The sequence below is a fragment of the Poecilia latipinna genome, unplaced genomic scaffold (assembly GCF_001443285.1).
Source record: "Poecilia latipinna isolate Pla-1442-1.1 unplaced genomic scaffold, P_latipinna-1.0 Scaffold914, whole genome shotgun sequence".
NCBI classification, from domain to species: Eukaryota; Metazoa; Chordata; class Actinopteri; order Cyprinodontiformes; family Poeciliidae; genus Poecilia; species Poecilia latipinna.
The window spans coordinates 231,831-253,532 of NW_015113530.1; the positions used below are offsets into that span (position 1 = coordinate 231,831).

A 21,702-nucleotide genomic window follows, 5' to 3' on the forward strand; every position below is an offset into this window, starting at 1 on the left:
GAAAATTTTTCGAACCCAAAAAATTTTAAATTTTTTCCATTTAACTTTTTTTTTTTTTTTTTTTTTTTAAACACTTGGGCCGTTTTTAGAAGCAGTAGAAACACAAATGGAAGTACTGGAAAAAATTTACACTGTAGAAACATAAAATCTTAAGTATTTTTGTTTAGTTTCTTGTGCAAATATTTTAGTTCATTTGAAATAAGACAAAAACTTTTCACCAAGATATAGGAGCATGTTTTTTAGTCAATAATAAAAATACTAATTACACTGGCATGTCTTCTTTTGCCAGTATAACTCATAGTTTTTGATCAATATTCAATAATTATTAACCTAAAACAAGCTCCTATATCTTGGTGAAAAGTTACCTATAAGTTAGTTTTTGTTGTGTTTTCAGTGTAGTAATATATTTGCACTAGAAACTAAAAAATACTTGGTTGGCCCCTTTGTCTTAATTCTCAGCTGGATTTTCACGTTGCATGGTTTATTTATTTATTCATTACATTGTAAGGAAAACATTTTGTTAGATCACCTTGATTTTTTTGGTACTGATATTAAATTTCCAAAATGTTAGAAAAACACACGTCAAGTTAATCTCCTGACTAACATTTAGTCTTTTTTAGGCCGATTCACCATCCGCAGGGCCACGCTCACATCGCTGCTTTTGTGAGTCACGAGGGTAAGAAACGTCCCCTCTACCAGGTCCAACTTTAATGGATTTTTTAAAATGAAAAACTTTAGAAATGACAGAAAATATTTTAATAATCTGCCAGTGGAACAGAGTATTTATCCCATATTGTAATTTAAAATCTCTTGTTTCACTGGTAGGTTTATTTCACTTCAAACTAGTACTTTTTTAAAATCAGCACTTAAAACAAGCTCCCATAAAATGCTGAAAAGTTACTTCGTTAGTTTTCTTTATTTTAACTGTAGTAAGATATTTGCACTAAAAACTTTGTCTTTCTGCAGCGTACAACTTCTCCCATCGAATTGACCATTTATCTTTTGGCGAAGAGGTTCCAGGCATAATCAATCCTCTGGACGGCACCGAGAAAATCACCTACAACAGTGAGTTTATTCAATCTAAGAGACAAAATGGCGCCTTTTGTCTTTTATTGACCAAACAGATTACAATACGTCTATGCAGTATACCTCTTTTGTACAAAATTATCCTTGTCCGTTCTGCCTATTTTGAGCAAGCGTGCTGGAACTCGGTTTGGGTTGCTAGGTAACGGGGTGGAACTCTGCCGTGGTTGCTAAGTAACGGGCTAGGCTTCCCTGGGGTCACTAGGTCAGTTTCTGCTCATTTATTAATCAACATTCGGGAGGTTTGACGTTTTTCAGACACCAAAATATATAAAGTTTTTTTTGTTTTTTTGAGACCCAAGTGGGTTCAGAAATGCGTATACTGCAAAAATAAAATATGTAAATATCTTAGTACACGTGAAATAAAAGAAAAGTAACTCACATGTAAATTATATTGGAACTTATTTTAGGTTAACACTTTTGATAAAAAGTACAAGTTACTCTTCCAAATATTTTCTGTGATAAGCCGACATTTTTCCCATAAGTGAAAAAAATTTGCCAATGAAGCTAGTGCTTTATAGACTTAAAACTACTAAAATGAAAAACTTATTTCACTTATAGCATGGGGGAAATATCTTGTTAGAAGTGTCAATCTACCAGTGGAAGTAGTGGTTTTTAAAACAAATATTAAGGAAGTATTTACTTAAAAGAAGCTCCTATATCTTGCTGAAAAGTTAATTTTAAATAAGTTAGTTTTAAATAAGTATAAACGCGCTTTGGGTCCGTTTTTGTCCCGTCTGCAGATAACCAGATGTACCAGTACTTCATCACAGTGGTTCCCACCAAGCTGAACACACACCTGATCTCCGCAGACACACACCAGTTCTCCGTGACGGAGCGAGTGAGTGGCCAGGCCGACTGCTTCAGGCGAACCCGAGTGTGTGTGCTAACTGTGTGTGTGTGTGTGTGTGTGTGTGTGTGTGTGTGTGTGAGGAGCGGGTGATCAACCACGCGGCGGGCAGCCATGGCGTCTCGGGGATCTTCGTGAAGTACGACACCAGCTCCCTGATGGTGACGGTGAGCGAGCAGCACATGGCGCTGGGACGCTTCCTGGTGCGGCTCTGCGGCATCGTAGGCGGAATCTTCTCCACCACAGGCGAGTCGGCGGCCATGTTTACCAGCTACGGTAGCCTGGGAGGACCACACTCTGTCCAGCCATACAGCAGGGCCTCCAGGCGTCCGTCCATCCATCCATCCATCCATCTGGGGTTTCTGACTGATCTTTATTATATTTGCCTGAAATTTATTCCAGAATTGAACTTTTCAACTTTTAACATGAACATTTCACATTATTTCTGAATTACAGAATTTGTATTTACCTTGAATTCTTCAGTCTGAACTTTTGGACCTCTGGTTCCATGTTTCCTTTAGCATCAAACCAAAACCATTTAATGTTCTAGCTTCCACCAAACGCATCAGGATTTGAATAATCACCTACAATTCCTGCAGGCATGTTAAAAATACTCTTATTTTTAAACCCGTCTTCCTGCTTGAAGGCATGCTTCACAACCTGGTCGGGTTCTGCTTCGACATCGTCTGCTGTCGCTTTAGGGTCGGCGCCTACAGACCCAGACAGGTGAGTCCGGTGGAATCGGTTCTGGACATGAACACACCCATGGATGGAAGCGTCTAAACGCTTTAACCACTGAATCTGTTGCAGGAGCTGCAGCTGAATCACCTGAACCACCACCAAGCTCCTCTTCTGGTGGGAAACGCTCCGCTCTAGTCTCACTGCGATCTAAAGACCGTCATCTCTGGAAGATGTTTGTTTCAGTAAAATTCATATCCTTCATTGCACTGTAGGTTAAATATCCCCCCAGTAAATGCTTTAATTGTGTTTTAGTGACTGTAAATTTGAGTTTTAATTGGTTAAAATGTCGTATGATTTGTTATTTAACAGATTAAAAGAATGCAAACAAAAATCTTTTTTTTTTTTTTTAAATAGAGATAATCCCTTAAAATGTAAAAGTATCAACCAGCAGGAGAATATTTTCCTGAAAAAGCAACAGACAGCAGCACAGATGCGCTTTTTTATCCTCTTTATTTCAGTTTTGCCAAGCAGACTGAATCTCGTTAGAGCGGGGAACACAGGTGGTCAAACAATTTGCAAAAATGACACCAGTGAGAATAAGATGTTCTCGGTCATGTGTTGCCGTTTGCGCCGGCAGAACGTCGCGTTTTGAGTGAACAAAGACAGTGCTGTTACCAAACGGACAAACATGGATGACGGCATGAAGATAGCCCTGTAGCTCTTTGGGGACAACCTGACAAAACCGATTCATCACGCAGTCCGAGCGCGAACCGACGCACACACACAACAAAACCAGAGTTTTGCATAAACATTTAGTTTCTTCCCTTTTTCTCCCATGAAATCTCATTCAGTTTGAAAGCAGACAACAGCGGCCGCCTCAGACTTCACGTTAAATACTTGTTGTAGTTAGAGGGAAGCTCTGTGGTCCTGTGAATACAGCAGTGATTCAACAAATACAAGTTTTTGGTAACTAAAGTTTTCTTCTTCTAAAACTGGATACCAACCACACCAAACAGGTCTACTCCCTTAAACAGCAGCGATTCTCCATTCGGTCAGATGTGGTGTCCCTCATGGTTGTGTACTCGGGCCCCTGATGTCCCCGCCCCCAACCCACTTTTGTATTAGCATTTAGCCTGCTAGTGAGCATCTATGCAGACGACTCGACTGCACTGCGTGCTGAAATAACCTTCAGAGTGTATCTTTTCAGAGAAACACAACTGTTGCTAACGGTTACAGCTTTGATTTCACTCTGAATCGTTCACCTAACACTCCACACACCCCAACAAATACTTTTAAAAACTGCTTTGAGTTCTTTAGCATTAGATGCATCATAATCCTTCATTCGTCTTCAGTGCAGTGGACCGCCGCTTGTTCGGTTTTCGCAGATTTTTCTTCTGATTCTTCGGAACATGATTCTTCTCGTAGAGTAAATCTGATTTATTTGAAAGAAAATGCACCTAAAATACCTCAACGGAGTGCAACTGGTGTCGTTTGTGAAGCAACCAATACAGGAGCGCCATTAGTTTTCATTGGTGCCGACGGCACAGAAATGATATTAAACTGTTAGTTTAGAACAGCAGCGGTGAGCTGTGTTTTGGGGAAACATCTGTGCATCTGAACAGCTGATTTAGTTTGTGATCGGCTGGTTTAGGTTATTAATACGTACAATTTATATTTGGAAATAAACTCAAGATGAGGAACTGTTTTATTGTTGAGATATCCAATTGATTCACAGGCTTTTAAAAAATTACATTTAGTTGGAAAAATGAACTGCATAGCATTGATGAATCAATATTTTTACCTGGACTGATTGCCGAGCAGGAACTTGGAAAGGTTAGCCCAGATAACGCAGTGCTAGCTTGAGCTAGCTAGCTAGCTAGCATTCTGTTTATAGCCCGAACAAACAAGATGGCGCCTTCTTTCTGCTAAATCTGGATCTTCTGCATTTCAACAACCATTTTTTAAGTTTCCCTTCACTGAGCTTCTGTATCATAAAGCAAAACATTGATCATCGAACAGACGCTCTGCAGATGTCGCCATTTTGTTTGATCAGCACGAATGAACAAGAGCGGAGATATGGAAGAGTGTACAGTAATGCTAAAACAGTTTCCACAGTGCATATCAATGCAAATTAAGATATTTCTTGTGTTTTTAGCTGTTAAAGTCGGTAGCTGAGTGTTTTTAAACCGGGGATCCACTTCATTTTAAAATTTTGGAGGTTATCCTCTCAAAACCCTGATTAGGACCATTTTAAGGAACCATCTACAGTTTCTACTACGCTATATAAATAAACTCCACTCTGATGTACTATTATGTATATATGCCACACTGCCGAGGTCTAACACACAATCAGACTTGCTCTTTTGGTGCAAGTATAAAGATGTAAAAGTAGTAAAACCAGTTCAGTACAAACAAAGTAGATGAGCATTCAGGTTCACCCTCAGACATCCCGGTCGTAATTCAGCCAGAAGCTAGCCTAGCTTGTCTCATGTCATGTGGGCAAACCGTCTGGACTGTCATCTTAAAAAGGCAGTAGATGCACAGAATGCAAGAGAATAAAACAAGTTAAAATAAAAATAAGTACGTAGAGTTCGTCCACCTCTGCTGCAATGACGTATTTCAAGTATGGAAAACACAGATCTGTCACAAGGCAGGAGGTCGGGGAAGGAAGTGGGAAGTCACACAGAAGGCGTATCGTTGCATATATAATTGGCCACTTTGAAGGAAACATTAGGTAGAAAATAAAAAGACACCACTTTCTCTGTAGGACAGGGTTTTTCTGACGGGAATGTCAAGTTTCCCAACTCAACCAGTAACTACATAGCAAATAGACCTCGTTATTTTCCTTCTGTCAGCCGCAGACGTCCGTAGGGAGAGCCCTGTTCGTCCACGTCAGGAACGTCTGAGCTTAAGGTGACTTCTTTTTGTTTTGTTTTTTTATTTTTACCGCTGACAGCTGAAGGCGAAGGCTGCCTGACCCCGGCTCAAGGCTGTGAGGAAGACTCAGTTGGTTAAGGTGCTGGAAGCACGGAAGTAGGAGAGGAACTTGAAACAGAGGCTGACCACGAAGTACCAGATGTTTCTGGCCATCTGGGAGCGGGCGATGAATACCCGCCAGATGAAGACCACCAGCAGGGTGTTGAAGGTGTACCGGATGTTCCTCAGCCTGGAGGACAACCAAATACACCAGTAAGGTCCAAACCCAGACCTTTCATTTATCCCTGGACCTGCGGTAGTGGCTGCAGGTTTTTAAAAACATAACTAGGGTTGATCAGAAAAGACAAAAGAAAAATCCATAAATTCTCTTTAAATAATCATATCTTCTACATAAAACATGCAAAATTTTACACATGATCTCAAAATCTACATTTAAACAACAGGATTGCCCCTCCCCCCCTTCAGAGAAATGGAGGGAGTAACCATAGCAACCAGAGCTCAGCTCTTTGTCCTCCAGTAGCTTTAGCTTTTTTTAAATCACCCAGTAACTTCCACCTATTTAATACACAGTTTTCTCTAAAAACAAAGTACTTTAGTGTTTTTGCAGCTGACTTACTTCCGGAGATGCTGCCTGGCAGCAGGAATGTCGGACATGTCTTCGTTCAGGACGTACTTCTTGGTGCCGATGCAGTAGTTCTCGATGTATTCGGGCCAGTTCAGCTGACGCACGTCAAAGTTAAATGTCTGGGAAAACGAAGGGGAGTTCAATAAAACAAAAACCACAGAGGAAGAATGTCAACACCGAAGGATGGAGTCAGAAACTCATTTTCAGGATGATAAATAAAAAAGTTCATTTTAAAGATTATATCCGTTCAGACTAATAAAACAACTAAAACTCTTTGGCGCTTTTTAACAACATCAACTGCTTAAATTTCCTGCGATTTTCCCTCAAAACACTTAAAATAAAACTGATTAATCACATTTTTGGTTTTTGAAGATTTAGTTGTTTTTTTTTAACCAATGCTCTCCTGGGGTTTCCATAGCGATGAGTGATGTCATCGAGCCCAGGGCGGCCATCTTGATGACAAGTGTGTTTTACGGTTTCCTTTTATTTGGACTTTGAATTCAGGTTGATTGGATGGCAGAATATCAGGACATTTTATTTTTTAATCACAAGAATTATGTTATAATGAAATTGTACGACAATAAAGTGGAAATAATGTGAGAATAAAGAGTTAATGCTGCCAGGACAAACAGGAGAATGAAGAAATAAATTGTAAAACATTAAATTGAGGAATGTTGAGCATCTTGTAAAGTTAAACTCTGGATAAGTTTTACGACATTTCATCTTTTAACACATCAGATTAAAGATATCGATAACTAGAAGATTTTTTTATTAATTAAATGACTTTTTTGTCGTAACTTTAGGACTTTATTCTGCTGATATTGTGACTGTTTTCTGAGCCAGGTCTTCATATTTCAGAAGGGATAAAAGAAATAAGAGCCAGTTTCTGAAAAGATTTTCTGTCGTAATCTGCTTTTCTTTTGGAAAAGAACCCAAACAAGCCGTATCATCCAGCCGTAGCGTTGCTGCATCTGCAGTTATGATTATAACAAGCTTGGAAGAACAACGTCGCGCATCGTCTCAGTGAGACATGGCGTCGGCGTCCGGCTGACCTTCCTGTCCTCGGGGCTCAGCTGGCCCATCAGCATGCTCATGTTCTCCGAGTTCCACTCCCACTCCTGGCTGCTGAAGTACTCCAGCAGGTGGATCGCCTTGTGCAGCCGGTTGAAGATGCGCATCATCCTGCAGGGAAGAACAAACCTTCAATGCAGACCAACATCTCCGACACGCAGCAAACCGAGGAAGCGGATGTTCGCGGTTCTCACTGCGGCTTCTGTCCGCACAGACGGAGGAAGAGGTCGTAGATGAAGGCCGGGAACTTGTGGCTGACCAGGATCCAGTACTGGTTGATCAGGTAGTTGGAGGTGATGTTGGCGTTGGGTCTGCGGAAAGCCTGCTCCAACGGGTTCCTCTTAAAGGACGACATGACATGGTGCTCTGTCAGGAGACAAAAACACACAAAACCACTGATCACTTACTGAAATCAACTAGTTTGGCGATTAATCGCTATACAGACTAAAAAGCTTTTTAATTATTGTCGCTGCAAACAAAACGCGTGGTCAGAAATTGGACCAAACCTTCATTGTTTGAATGAGAAACAAATTTAATGAAGAACATGACTGGATTGATTTGGAGTTAAATAAGAGACACAGACGACCCGGGATGAAATGATTAATCGGATTGTTTATGGAAATAATCGTCCGATTAATAATCGTTAGCTGGATTACACAAAATCAAAAACACTACAAAACCGTTCAGTTTTTTTAGCATTTAAGATAAAAAAAAATCATTTGTAAATTAGTTTTAAAGTGGAATAATTTTAGCTTCTCTTTGTTCAAATTCTGCAAAAACCAGAAAAAACCCAATTAACACATTTTATGATTCAATTAAAAAACTAATCAATTAATTTGCAAGTGATCAAGGATCCACTAAAAGTATGTGCCTTTATTTTTAGGCAATAAAATTTTAACTTTCTTGTTTAAAAGAAGAAATGATTTGGATCTTTTTATCTAATATTGTCTAACTGAAAAATGCCAATTTTTTTTTTTATTCAAATAATTAATAAATAATCGTTAGTTGCAGCTTTAATCTGAACATTTTTTTATCAAGTTCAGTTTTGTTCGGATCGGGAGAAAGAGGTGAGAGGAGAATGTTTTTTAAATCCAGATGATGAAAAATGTGTCAGGGAAGCGTTTCCTGTGAAATCCCGAGGGAACAGAAGGTTTGTGCGTTTGGGATAATCTGCGCTAAGCTCTGCCTCCCTGACGCTAAACGCCGCCACGCCGCTTTTACAGTGCAGCGTTCAGCACCACCTTCATGACGGGTGGAGCCGCTCAGGAGGATCCCAACGTCCCACGGTAACCTTTGACCTTTATCAGGACGCCCAGTCCAGAGACGCAGCCATGTGACCAGCAGACGTTACGTCACGGCCTCGTTTCCATGCCGACAGGAGCGGATCTGAGGTGACAGCCAGCTGCGGATCGATAACATCTGGAACATCTGGATCTACAGAAACCATCTGGTTGTGATTCCTGCGGGAAGTTTGTTAATCTGGGAACGGCGAAGGGATCGGATTGATTTGGTCTGACGATTTTAACGTTAGATTTAAAATACAAACTAAAGTTATCGAGGAAAGAACGGATGGATAGACGGCTATGTGTAGTTTTTCTTCCCGGCAACAGAATTAGGAATAAAGTTTGGGATTTCAGGTGTTTCGGTTGGTCATCAGATTCAGACCAACGCAGATAAACTGACTCTCATTCGGTAACGAGCAGCTCCTCCAGCCTGCTGCAGCCCGGCGACGACGGAGGATTACAAACGAGCGTTTCCCCTCAACCGCAGAATTAATTAGCAATCACCGGGTTAATCTCTGACATTTCTCCAGACTAATCCTTAACGACAGTCTGGGATGTTATTTAGCGTGGGAGCCCACAACCTACAGATGAGAATTAATCTCTATTTCAGTAAACATGGAGTCTGGATGAGTTTCTACGTCTGTCCAGCAGGTGGCAGCCTTTCCCAGCCTTAATCCTCCACTGCAGGCGTCATGGCAGCCGCAGAGTCAGAGGCGGCTGATTGATCTGTGATGAAGCGGCGAACTGAGGCAAACTGAGATGATGGGCCCAAACCGCCGCATCGACCTGCAGCGGCGGGTTGCCGTTAGCATCAGGGCGGCGCGGCGCGTACTCACCGATCTCGCCCCAGTGGAACGGGTTGATGCTGCCAGTCGTGCAGTTGTACACCAGAGCCGTTTTAGGCCTGCAAAACAAGAGATCCAGGTCCAAAAGTGCCTTAAAATGTGATTCGTGTCTGTTTTAGACACAATAAATGTTCATATTTTCACACAGAGCCTCCAAACTTTGAGCCCTGTGGAACAAAAACAGCAAATTAAACCTAATCGCCGACCACAAGATTCGTTAAAAATGGAAATAAACATTTCTTTTTAGGTTTGACCTCCTCAATGAGCCACATTTTTATAAAATCTGCAGAAGGGCTGCAGCTAACTTTCATTTTAGTTATCAATTATTCTGACGATTAATCGGATAAAAAAAATTGGCAAAATCTGCAGATTTCTTATTTAACCACCTTTTTTTTTTTACAAAATTTTGAAACATGTTAAAAGCTGAAAAGATGCATAAATAATTTTTTAAATAAGAAAAACATTTTATTGGCAAAAATGCAACATCGCATTCCTTTAGGGAACGCTTGATTACTTTTATCACAGGAGGAATCTGCAGCTGAAAAAGTCCAACTAATAATTGCAACCCTAATATTTGTGCTTTAAATTGACTTTAATGACTCTAGTTACCGATTAATCAATTACTAAATTAGTTCACGATCATTTCAATGATCAATTAATCACGATTAATCATTTCAGTCCTAATTCTGTTTGATTCTTGATGACTCTCTCTCATAAATTGGAGGTTTTGGAGTGGCCCAGTCAAAGTCTGTACTTAAATACAGCTGAATGAGATGATCCTGCTATTAAACTGTGAAGCAGTAAAAATGGATCTTTTATCAGATTAAAAGAAAACCTTAAATATGGCCTTTACTGCCAGGATCAGCCCAACTTGGCGCTGGCGTCCGTCACTGACCAGCTGCCAATGTTCAGTTTCCCTGGAATCTTTGGCCCTTAAAAAAGGGAGCGGCTGCGTTTTTCCAACTCATTCCCTCTGAGCGGAACGTCTGACTCAGTCTGAGTCAACGGGACAAACATTTCCAGACCGGAGGAGGAAAACGGCGAAACGGTTCAGATTAAACCTGCAGCAGATTTTCATGTTTACAGTCCAAAACTTTTTCTGCTTCTTCAAATTTTACACACATTTTAGTCACTAAAAGAGTTCCATAATTTAGAGATTAAATGAAGCTTCCAAAAAATTTTCATGGCAACGCTTCAAACTTTTCCAGACGTGAAAAATAAACGATAAAAAGTTCAGTTTGTGTTTTTGAATTTAACGTAAATATTTCAGTTTTAAATCTGGAAGAAAGAGACAAGAAACTAGAAGAAAGGAAAGCAAGGAAGGAAGGAAGGAGGGGAGGTAGGAAGGAAAGAAAAACTGGAAGTGGGACTCAAAGAAGGAAGGAAGAAAGAAAGAAGATAAAGGAAAGAAAGGAAGATATGACAGGGAATGCTGAGGAAGGAAGGTAAGAAGGAGACAGAGTAGAGAAAGAAGGGAAGGAAAGAAGAAAAGGTGACAAGGAGTTAAGAGAAAGGAATGAAGGAAAAAAGAAAGGAAGGAAAGAAAAATTTAGGAAGGGAAAAAGAAAAGAAGAAAAAAAACAAGGAGTGTAGAGGAAGGAAGGTAGGAAACAAGGAAGGAACAAAGGAAAAACAGAAGGACTTGAAGATGAAAGAAAAGAAGAAAGGAAAGGAGTCAAGCCGCTCTATAATCTATAATCTAAGTAAAAATCAATCATCCACCTGATGGAGGAGCTAAGCCCCGCCCACAGACCCACCTGTGCACGGCGGTGTACCAGCCGGCGGCCAGGGTCAGGTTGATGACGACGTCGACGGGGATCAGGTCGGCCACGGCGTCGTTGTTGGCCCTCATGGTGCGCAGGATCCCCTTCCCCGCCTGGCGACACAACACCAGATTAGCCTAATCCTAATCCGGCCGCCGGGCGAACGGAAGCCGTCAGGCTCACTCACCGCGATGAAGACGCCGCTCGGCCCGTTGAAGTTGTCGATCCAACCCTGAGGAGGAAGAGGAGCAGGTGAAGAGGCGGAGAGAAACACAGGAAGTGAATATTCAGATTAGGACATTTTCCAAGATGGCCACCGTTTTTGAGGCTCTTTAATTATTGCCATAAAATGTGATAAATTTTAACGACTTGGATGAACTTTAGTGTGTTTTTGACTTTGTTCCTTCTGTTCATAAAACTTTTTTTTTTAAAGGTTTTATCAGCTCTGGTGGACTTTATTTGATAGTTGACAGGAAAGGGGGTAATGAGAGAAGGGGGAAGACATGCGGCAAAGGTCGCCAGGCCGGGAATCGAACCTGCAACGGCCACGTCGAGGACTGAGGCCTCCATATGTGGACTGTACTTAACCCCTGCACCACCACAGCACACCATGTTCATAAAACTTTAAAGCAACAAAATGCAGTAAAATCAGAAACTGAGGACGTTTCTGTTTGTGAGTCTCACACCAGGTGTGACAGAGAGAAACACCGTCTAAACGGTTAGCGTTAGCTTCTGCCATCTTTTATGAGTTCTACGGTTTAGCATTAGCTTCTACAAATGTTTTATGTCTTTATTGCTTTATTGTTAGCTTCTGCTATTTGCTATGTGTTTTGAGGTTTAGCATTAGATTTGTGTAACAGTTAAGCCTTAGTGGAGCTAAGATTTTTTAAGTGGTTTAGCATTAGTTTATGCTAATTTTTTTAGTGTTTAGCAGTTTTGTGTTAGCTTCTGCTAATTTTATATATGCGTTTCATGGCTTAGCATCAGCTGATGCAAATTTTTATTTGTCCAGCTGGTTAGCATTAGTTTATGCTAATTTTTAAAAATGTGTTTAGCAGTTTAGCATTAGCTTACACAATTTTCTTTGTGTATTTAGCGCTTTAGCATAGCTAAGATTCCAGTTTGTCAAATTAGTGGTTATTCAACCGAATGTTTTGGTTTTGGCGGCCATCTTGAAAACACTCCTCCAGTAAAAGGAAACAATTTCTATGTGATTTGACAGCAAACAATCTGAAAAATTCTGAGTTTTTTTTGGCAGAAATGTGCTGATTATCTTCTTCTCCATCTACAATGTCCCTAAATGCACCGGGGTAGACCAACACTCCAACTGCCATAAAAACAGAAGAAGAAGAGAGAGAGGGGGTATCAGCTGATTGGAGCAGCAGCAGCACGCGGCGGCGTTGTGTTACTTCCTGTGGTGTTTGCGGCGGGGAGCAGCGCTCGTCAGCTTCACTTAGACTCCATTAAAAATGGATGAAAGCGCTGCTAACAGACTGCTACATGTGTGGAGGGACCCCTGGGGGCCAAATTAACACCACGCACACAAACAGGCGTCTAAACAAGAAGCTGCAGCGAGAGCCGGCCCGTTTGAAGACGCGGATCAGAACCACCAACAAAATTATACAAAACTTATTCAAACACACATTTTTATTTATGTAATTTTCAATTAAAGTTCTGTATATTATAACGTTAATATCCATTTTTTCTATTTATATTTTTAAATATTGATTTATTTTTGTCAGTTTGAATTTGCTTTTGATTAATTTCTTAATTGTTTTGGTAATTCATATTTTACTAAATAAAATATGTGATTATGTCTCTTAGTTGGACTTATTGTTTTTATCGTATATGTATTTTATTTTATATTTATTCATTTTTAGGGTCTTTTGTCGCTGCCAACTACAGGCTGATCAATTTTTATTCTTTCAAATATTAATGTTTATAATTTGTCATTTATTTTTAAAATAAAGGTTTTAATATTTTTTGTTTATTCAGAAAATTGTTGTTTTAATATTTTTAATATTTATATTACATTTTTTTTTAGATTTTTTTAAAGATAATTTCTATTTATTGTTTTAAACATTAATTCATCTTCAATTTTAAATTAATTTGTTTATTATTACAGGAAATAATTTATCATTTCTGTTAATTTAACTTACCTTTTTATTATTTGTGTAGTTTTTTTAAAAACATTTTTTATTCATTCATTTGTCTTTGCCAGCCAAAATCTCACTAATAAATACAAACATATTATTTTATTCTTATATTATACAAGCTGTTTGGATCGATATCTCAGGTTTCTGGTTTATTCTGGACTTAATTTAAACATCGATCCTCCGTTCTGGATGTTGCAGTAATAGTTGCTCTGTGACCTACGGGGAAAGGTTCCTGCCAGCTGGCTCCCACTATGGAGGGCCTGATGATGCCAACGTTCAGCTTGTCCTGCTCCTGCTGCACCACGCACTCCGCCAGGGCTTTGGTGTACGTGTACGTGTTGGGCCGGTCGCCGATGAGCCGCGGCGTGATGTCGCGCATGATGCCGTCGTCCATCCACCTGAAACCACAACCAGGAATTCAAAAAACCTCCAAAAGAACCACAGAAAGCTTTAAGGCAGGGCAGAAAACCAGAAACCATAACAAAAATGTATCTGACATATTTATAGTAGAGTTGAAACGATTAATCGTGATTAATTGGAATAATACTCAACTAATCAATTAATGGATTATAGACTCAAAAAAAGTCAAAAACTGTATCTGCATGTTTAAAGAGTTTTTCCTAAAAATATTAAAGAAAGTCGACAAAAGTCTGGCTGAAACAATTAATCAGATTAATTGTGATTATTAAAATAATTGCCAACTAATTTAGTAATCAATCAATCACTAACTGGAGAATTCAGACTAAAAAAGGCATTTCCTGAAAGACAAACACATTAAGAGCAACAATTAAACCAAAACTGTAGAAATAATTTGTACATTTTGCATTTAAGATAAAAATATTCATCGTCTATAAATATGTTCAACTCAAAACTCCTAAAGCAGCAAATTTAGCTTCTATTTACGTTAGAGAAACGCAAACATACCAATAACTTAATTCATTTTTTAAATAAGTAAATAAACATTTTAATGCAATAGTAAGACTTTCTTTTAGTGAATGTGTGTTCATTTGTAACAAAGGATAAAAATACTTTTAATGTGAAAAGCTCGGGCCTTTCCGCTCACTGTAGAACCGATCTGTTGATTAGTTTTTGGATTAATTAGAAAAAGATCCTCAAAAGGAGATTTTTTAAAAATGTTTTTTTTTTTTTTTGAACCAGGAATCTAAATCTGCCACTCAGTTCTGGGTAGATCTATTTTTTATCTTAATGCAAAATGTAGAGATTTTTCTACATTTTTTGGCTTAATTACTGCTCTCAGTATTTTGTTCTTTCAACAAATGGCCTTTTTAAAGTCTGAATACTCCAGCTAATTGCGATTAATTGGATTAATCGGAGCGACGGACTCACTCGACGGACTCGATGAGCTTCTTGGGCTCGACCGGCGGCGGGTAGATGATCTCGTCGATGTGCCGGCGGTTGCAGTTTGCATAGGCGGTGGAGATGTGAATGAAGGCCTCGAGGTGGTGCATCTGCTGCGCCAGGCTGAGGAGCTGCTGCGTGGCGATCACGTTCAGCTGCAGGGCGTGCCTGCAGGACGGCGAGAGAGAGAGACGCGGCGCTAAATGTGTGGAGGAGGGAAAGGTTGAGCAGCTGTGACTCTGTGTGGGAGAGGAGAAGTTTAACGTCTCTGGATGTTTGTTTGCCGACGGCTTTAAGCTTCGCTGTGCAGAGAAAACACTTTAAATGTTGAGCAACACGACATTTAATGCATCCAGCAATATGTTGGGCTCTGCGTTTTCACCAATTGGTCCTTTTAGCTCAGTCAAGTCAAAATATTTTATTCTTCTGCCGCATTGAAAATGCAAAAATATGTCATATTTTACATTTAATCAGGGTTTGAACTTTTTTCCAACAATAAAATTCAAGGACTTTTCAAAGTACATTGTCAAACTTTTCCAGAACCAAACTGTGGAGATAAAAACAGAGCAAATATTTCAATCGATGGGGTCATTTATTACCGTTATGTGAAGGTATTCTACATGCTAGAGCAGGGAAAAGGTAAAATAAAATACAACAAAACTTTAGGTTTTGGCCCAAGAACAAAATGCTAATTTAACCCAAAAGAAAAAGGAAAAAGGAAATTTTAGGTTTTTTTTTCTAGAAAATGTCTGAGAATAATCTCAACATGTGAGGTTTTTTCTTAGCAAACTTATTTCTCTTTTTTACCAGAAAATTAAAACAATTTTGAGTCGTTTCCTGCAAACTTTCAACTTTTCAAACTCAGAAATTTCAAAGTTTTATTTGAGAAAATTTCTGAGATTAAAATAATTTTTTCTAGCAAATTTACTCTTTTTTTTCTACAATTGCTCTAACATGCCATCACATATTTCTACTGACTAGAAAAGAACAAACAAGCATAAAACTGATTCTGGTAATTTGAAGTGAATTATTGGGTCAGTTTTTAATAATTCAGCCGCCTGGCTGAGGCTAATAAACCTGATGTAATCTGGTCCAGTTTGTTTTATTCAGTTTGGTCCTGAACGAGGCGGGTAAATGCGGCTGTGAGGGAAAACGTGGCGGCTCCAGGTGGGCGACAGGAAGAGGAGAGCGCATGTGGGCGTCCGCTCCCCCTGCAGGCGGGTGCAGGGAGGAAGACGGACAAACCGACCGCAGACCGTCTTCCTGCAGCTGAGTCACCTCCCATCTGTCTTTGCTGCTGTGATGCAACAACCGACTCTGAAGCTGATTGAAAAGAACAAACCTGTCGTTTCTACCATCATACAGTCAGCTTAAGCCAAGTCTCCACTGACTGCTTCAGTTTGGGTCTGCAGCACAGCCAGCAGCTGCAGGAGGTTAGAAAAATAAATTTTTGCTGAAGTGACAATAACTATGTTTAAATGATGCTTTTAATGGAAAAACTGCAGCTGCTTGTTGTTTTGGTGATGAAGGTGTTTGTTTTATTTTTTAGTCTCGTTATTCAGTGGCGACCCCAATAGGGGGATTGGAGGGGCCACGGCCCCATGCTGAAAAATGCTGTTCATGTCATAGAAAGGGATACAATCATCTTCTTCTAGGAAGGCATAAATATAAAACCCAGTAAATACATAAAATTATATCCATTTTAAATTTTTCATCATCTCAAAGACAAAAGAGAAATCCTCTAAAATCTGATGCTAATCTATATTTGTTTATATTTCAAGAAGAACGGAGTTGTCTTCTACTGAGGTTTTCATGCCGTTGCCTTCAGTGGTTCTTGGTGCAGCGCCCCCGCAGGCTAGGAGGGGAACGGGTGGCGTGAAAGTGAATCACAGCAACTGAAAATGCAACAAATATTTCTATTTCTGTCCCCAATCAAACCAAATCTACGGTACTACCAGGTGTGAAAACGCCCTAAAACAGCTCTTAATTTCAGATTATCTCGCCTGCCAGAGGGCCTGGTTCATCTTCAGCAGATCTGCAGGATGGATTCATGGAGAGAAACGAGCCCTAAAGCAGCTCTGGGCTTATTATGGGACCCTGCAGAGCAACTATGGCGCTACGGGGAGCTGCAGTCGGATGGAAACGACTAGCAGACGATAAAAACCTCAAAAAGAGAAAATCAACACCTACAGAGCTGGACGGCCGGAGGAGATCGATGGGAGAGCAGAGCAGCTTTTAGGTGAACTCAGCCTCCAGAAAATCACCAAAAAACAACGCAGGAAAAATAAGTCCCACTTTATTACCTCTATTTTTCAATGCATGGAAAACAACACATCTTAGAAGCTTTTTATCTGTATTCAACATTATCGTGATAAATTTGTAGGAATTATTGTTGCCAATTAATGTTTTTTTAATGTTTTACTGTTTTTCTCCACTGTTTGCTCAATGAAAGCATCAATAACTGATCAAATAGTTAAATCACTTCTCTTTGTCACTGGTGTTTTAAGGATTATTATTACAAATGGGAAAGTTTTAAAAGAGCAATATTTGTGTTTGCTGTTATGTTAAATTGTTGCTATTCCAAAAGAATTAGTTCTAAATGTTTTGATAAAAACTCATTTATTCCTCTGTAAATTATCCCATGAAGATGAAACAACTGGACAGAAACGGCTTCACTGAAGTTTTGTTACTCGCAAACTTTCAACTTCAAACTCAGAAGTCTTGAACTTTTACAACAATAATATCAACATTTCTGAGTTTTTCTCTCTCAAATTTTTCAGAAATGCTTATTTGTTTACCTGTAAACAAATGGGCAGAGTTTTCTAAAGTAGCTTTACTTCTTCATATTTCTACTGAAGTAAAACTAGAAAGTAACTGTCCAACAAACTACTTGAGTAAAAACGTTTTTGGTATATAACTTTCTCACGTTAAAAATAATTATTTAATATCTAAAAATTACGTCAGACGGACAAAAATGTAAAGTTTTGTCCAAATTCTGCTATTTTAAAGAAAATGAACATAAATAAAATCACTAAAATGACAGATTGCTTTTGTTGACTGTGTCCTGACTTTGTGTTTTTATGATGTAAACATGAAACTTGAATTTAAAAACCAGCCATTTGTAATTTCTTCTCCTTTCCAAATAAAATTGGAAATGAAAAAAGTGATGTTTTATCTTTAAACAACACCGCCCAGCGAGTTTCCCCTGAATGTTTCTGCAGCACGAAGCTGAAACAGGAAACCATGAAATACTTTCTCATTCTGACCTCAAACAATGAATCACTGTTTGTTGCAAACTCCTGACCAAAGCAGGAAGCCTGATTTGTTGGGTAAACCGTCACGCTGCCTGCCGCTGATGGCTTCTTTTGTTTTACAAACCATTGATTTCACATCCACATCCCGCTCTCTTCCCCTTCTCTGTGAAGCCAATCAAACGGCACATCCACAACAGGAAGAAGCTCCTGCGGCTCTTACTTGAGCGGCTCGTCGAAGCGGATGGTGGCGGCGCAGTGGAAGACGATGTTGACGCAGGCGGTGAGCCGCTCCACGTCCGCCGCGCTGATGGACAGGCCGGGCTGCGTCAGCTCGCTGCTGATCGGGACGATCTTCTGGTGGAAGTCGGGGTTCTCCTCCCTCACCCGGTCGAAAAGCTGAACGCAAAGAAAGTGAAATAAAATAACTGATTTCAGCTAAATGTTCAGCCATGCAAATTATCCAAAGTTTGCATAATTCGTGGAATTATGCAAACCGACCACAACGGTTTGAACATGTTCGACTTCAGTGTTTTACACGATACGGTTCTATTGTTTTTGTTTCCTGAAGCAATAAAATCTAAATCTGCACTGAAAAGCCAAAACAGGCCACAGTAAACAGCTTTAAGATGATCAAACACTTTATTAACCCCAAAGGAAAATTAAATGTTGTAAATCTGAGGAATCTGAATTAATCTGAGTTATTGTAGATGGAAACGGCTGTAGCAGTCTGTATTACAGCGGATTTGAAGAAGCCTCTGACTGAAGACACTGTTTTTCTAAGAGGGTAGCCTGTTGCTATAAAGGCAGCCAGGAATTAAATGTAGCTCAGATTTATCTGCAACTAATGATTACTTTAGTTATTGATTATTTTGACAACTGATCGATTAACTGGATAAGCAAATTGCCACATTCTACAGATTTTACATTTCAACACTTCAGCCTTTGTTGTTTAAAAAATGCACCATCCGCCATTTTTGTTCTGCTCCGCTACCAGCAGCGCCCTCTGCTGGATGGCGGCCAAACTACAACACTAACAGACGTCCTAACGGACTTTATTACTGAATCAACTGGACTTAATTTTAATCTAATAAATCATCAATCGGCAAATACATGTATTTTAAGGAACCATCAGTCCACCTGCTCACGTCTGCAGCCTGGTCAGGGAGGGGATTATGTGAACCCTGGTGTCCGTTTACGGCCTCGTGTTTCTGCAGACCAGAACTGGCATGCAGGGCTGAGCGCTGCAGCCCCTCGGGACCGAAACCCCCCAACATGAGACGCTCTGCTCAGGCAGTAGAGTCAGATGTCATATTTCATCATGCATGCCTGTGTGTGTGTGTGTGTGTGTGGCTCCTGGCAGTTGCTGCTCTGCTGCTAACATGACTGGAAGCAGAGCGCGGATCTGTTTTACAGCTAGTAACGGACGGCAGGAGCAGCAGATCGCTGCGGAGGAGCGAGTCAGCCAGCAGATGCTTTTCCTTGCATCATCCTAAAACTTTATGCTTTAGAAAACTGTAGATTTAAAAGTTTCAAGTAAAGCAAGATGCTATTTATGGAAAAAAAATTAAAAATAAGAACAAAAATAATGCAATTTGGCAAAAAGTATGAACAGCACTGACGCAAGTATGTTTGTGTTTTATCCGTTTTTAGTTTATTTTATTCAGTCATCAATTTGGAAGAGATAAAAATATGTGACAGACGGTTGTGCTAGTGCTTAGCGTTAGCTGCTGTTAATTTATTTAAGTATTAATTAGCACCGGGTTTCAGCTTTGACTTTATTGAATGTAGTGCAGTAAAATAAAAAAAATTATATTCAAACAAAAAATGAAATATAAAAGCAAACAAAAGCAATAGTGATACAAAATATTTTGTTTCGCGGTTTAGCGTTAGCGTCTGCTAATGTTTCATGCGTTTAGCATAAAGCAACCATTTTTGTGGCGGTTTAATGTTAGAACAGCTAAGATTCTTGTTAAATGAACTAGTGGTTACTGAATGTAACTTTCTGAGAATAACTACTGCAGATTTTAAACATGTATCTTCCTTTACAACCACTGCGGCCATTTTGAAAAATCTCCACTAGAAAATTAAACATGAGATCAAGGAAATATTTCTGATTTCTATGATTTCAGGTAGGCTATGATTTGACACCAAGGACATTCATCTAATTTAGTGCAAAAAATTAATTTTCAACCACAACCATGGTGGCCATCTTGAAAAATAAGAATAAAATTCGTAAATATGAACTGCATGGGTCAAATTACGTACGATTTCACACCAAAAGTGTTGGAGTTTTTTTGCTGGACTGGTTTGTGTCCCTCTCCAGTCCAGAGGGACGCATGAGAAGTGATGGTTGTTAAAGCAATGACTTCATCTGTCATTTTCCCTTCTGCTACAAAACTAGCAAGATGCTTAAACATGCAACTCTAAAGAAGATACTTCTCATTCCTGCAGCAGCTTATCAGTTTCTTTCAAGGTCTGTTCAGCTTTGCACACAGAAGTGCTACTCACTTCCCCAAAGGATAAAATGATTTTAGACGTTATTTAAACCTGCAGCACCAGTTGCTAACATTTCCACCATGCAGTTAAATTACGTAAAGACGGAGAACGGAGGAGGTGCACTGAGGTCAGCAGGGTGAGCGAGGCCAAACATGGTGGGCTTCAGAGAGCCTTTTGTTGCAGGCGCGGGCGGTGGAGATGGACATTGTGGCGTTGCTTTGTTAAAAGGCTCTTTGGATGATAAGTGGTCTTGTACCAGCCTTCCACCGCTCGCGCTCAACACTGCACCCTTCTCCCACCCACGGGCACCAGCCAGCAAACTGGAATACAATGGTCCAGTTTGACCACAGCACAAGCGTTTCTGCAGAGAATCGGCAACGTAAATGTGCAAATGATGCGGTCAGTTATCAGAATAAATGTGTTGCATCATAATTTCTCCATTTTTAAGGCTGTGAAGGTAATAAATCTTCCAGAAAGGTGACACTGTGTGGACTTTCACAGTAACCCAACACTAATGGCTCCTTCCTTTCAGAGCAGCAACACAAGATGCCATTTAAACAGCCTCTCTTCACACCAACTGGCCTTTAGCTGGACTAAATGATCGTCTCTGTCCTGGAGAAAATGAATGGCAAGAGAAGAAGACGGTAGGAGGGACGTAGGTGAGGTTGGAGGGTTTTTTGTGATGCACATTTGACACTGACTGGTTCTTTTGTTTCTGCATCCGAGTTATCAGAATTAGGTGAGAATTTTCTCTAAAACTCAGCAGTTTTCTGCTTAAAACTAAGTAATAAAGAAAACCCCTGAGCCGTATTGTTTGTCTTCTCTTGCTGCTTTTACTGGGTTTCTACAGATTGTGGATGATGGGAGGAAAAGTGAAGAAATAAATGAAGTTATGGATGAAAATAATGGGTGGCTTGATAAAAAACAGACAAACTAGAGGACAGAAATGGTTGGATGGATGGATGGACTAACATGATAGATAGATAAATGGATGGTTGGTTGGATGGTTGGTCGGTCGGTTGGATGGTTGGTCCGTCGGTTGGTTGGTTGGTTGGATGGTTGGTCCGTTGGTTGGTTCGTTGGTTGGTCCGTTGGATGGATGGTCGGTTGGTCCGTTGGATGGATGGTCGGTTGGTTGGATGGTCGGTTGGATGGATGGCTGGTCGGTCGGTTGGATGGATGGCTGGTCGGTCGGTTGGATGGTCGGTCGGTCCGTTGGATGGTCAGTCGGTCCGTTGGATGGTCAGTCGGTCCGTTGGATGGTCAGTCGGTCCGTTGGATGGTCAGTCGGTCCGTTGG

The 21,702-nt window shown here is 40.0% G+C and overlaps 2 protein-coding genes across 5 annotated transcripts in view; one reads left to right on the top strand and one right to left on the bottom strand.

Annotated features, from left to right (window-relative positions):
- Positions 1-3,600, top strand: part of LOC106957553 (endoplasmic reticulum-Golgi intermediate compartment protein 2-like) — a 10,756-nt gene extending 7,156 nt beyond the window's left edge. Inside the window, exons 9-14 of one of the 4 annotated variants that reach the window (XM_015048940.1) lie at positions 621-676; positions 967-1,065; positions 1,827-1,924; positions 2,020-2,179; positions 2,580-2,659; positions 2,744-3,600. In XM_015048940.1, coding sequence (XP_014904426.1) covers positions 621-676; positions 967-1,065; positions 1,827-1,924; positions 2,020-2,179; positions 2,580-2,659; positions 2,744-2,809 — 559 coding nt within the window. In that variant the 3' untranslated portion in view covers positions 2,810-3,600. The other 3 variants (XM_015048938.1, XM_015048939.1, XM_015048936.1) reach the window with 3 other exon arrangements.
- A 1,703-nt stretch (positions 3,601-5,303) lies between these two features.
- Positions 5,304-21,702, bottom strand: part of LOC106957554 (fatty acyl-CoA reductase 1) — a 29,859-nt gene continuing 13,460 nt past the window's right edge. Inside the window, exons 2-11 of the mRNA XM_015048941.1 lie at positions 18,128-18,303; positions 14,642-14,821; positions 13,515-13,692; positions 11,326-11,370; positions 11,133-11,251; positions 9,367-9,434; positions 7,442-7,613; positions 7,229-7,358; positions 6,168-6,295; positions 5,304-5,780 (exon numbers count right to left, since the gene is read on the bottom strand). Of these exons, the coding sequence (XP_014904427.1) occupies positions 5,618-5,780; positions 6,168-6,295; positions 7,229-7,358; positions 7,442-7,613; positions 9,367-9,434; positions 11,133-11,251; positions 11,326-11,370; positions 13,515-13,692; positions 14,642-14,821; positions 18,128-18,303 (1,359 nt within the window). The 3' untranslated portion in view covers positions 5,304-5,617. The remainder of the gene's footprint in view (positions 5,781-6,167; positions 6,296-7,228; positions 7,359-7,441; positions 7,614-9,366; positions 9,435-11,132; positions 11,252-11,325; positions 11,371-13,514; positions 13,693-14,641; positions 14,822-18,127; positions 18,304-21,702) is intronic.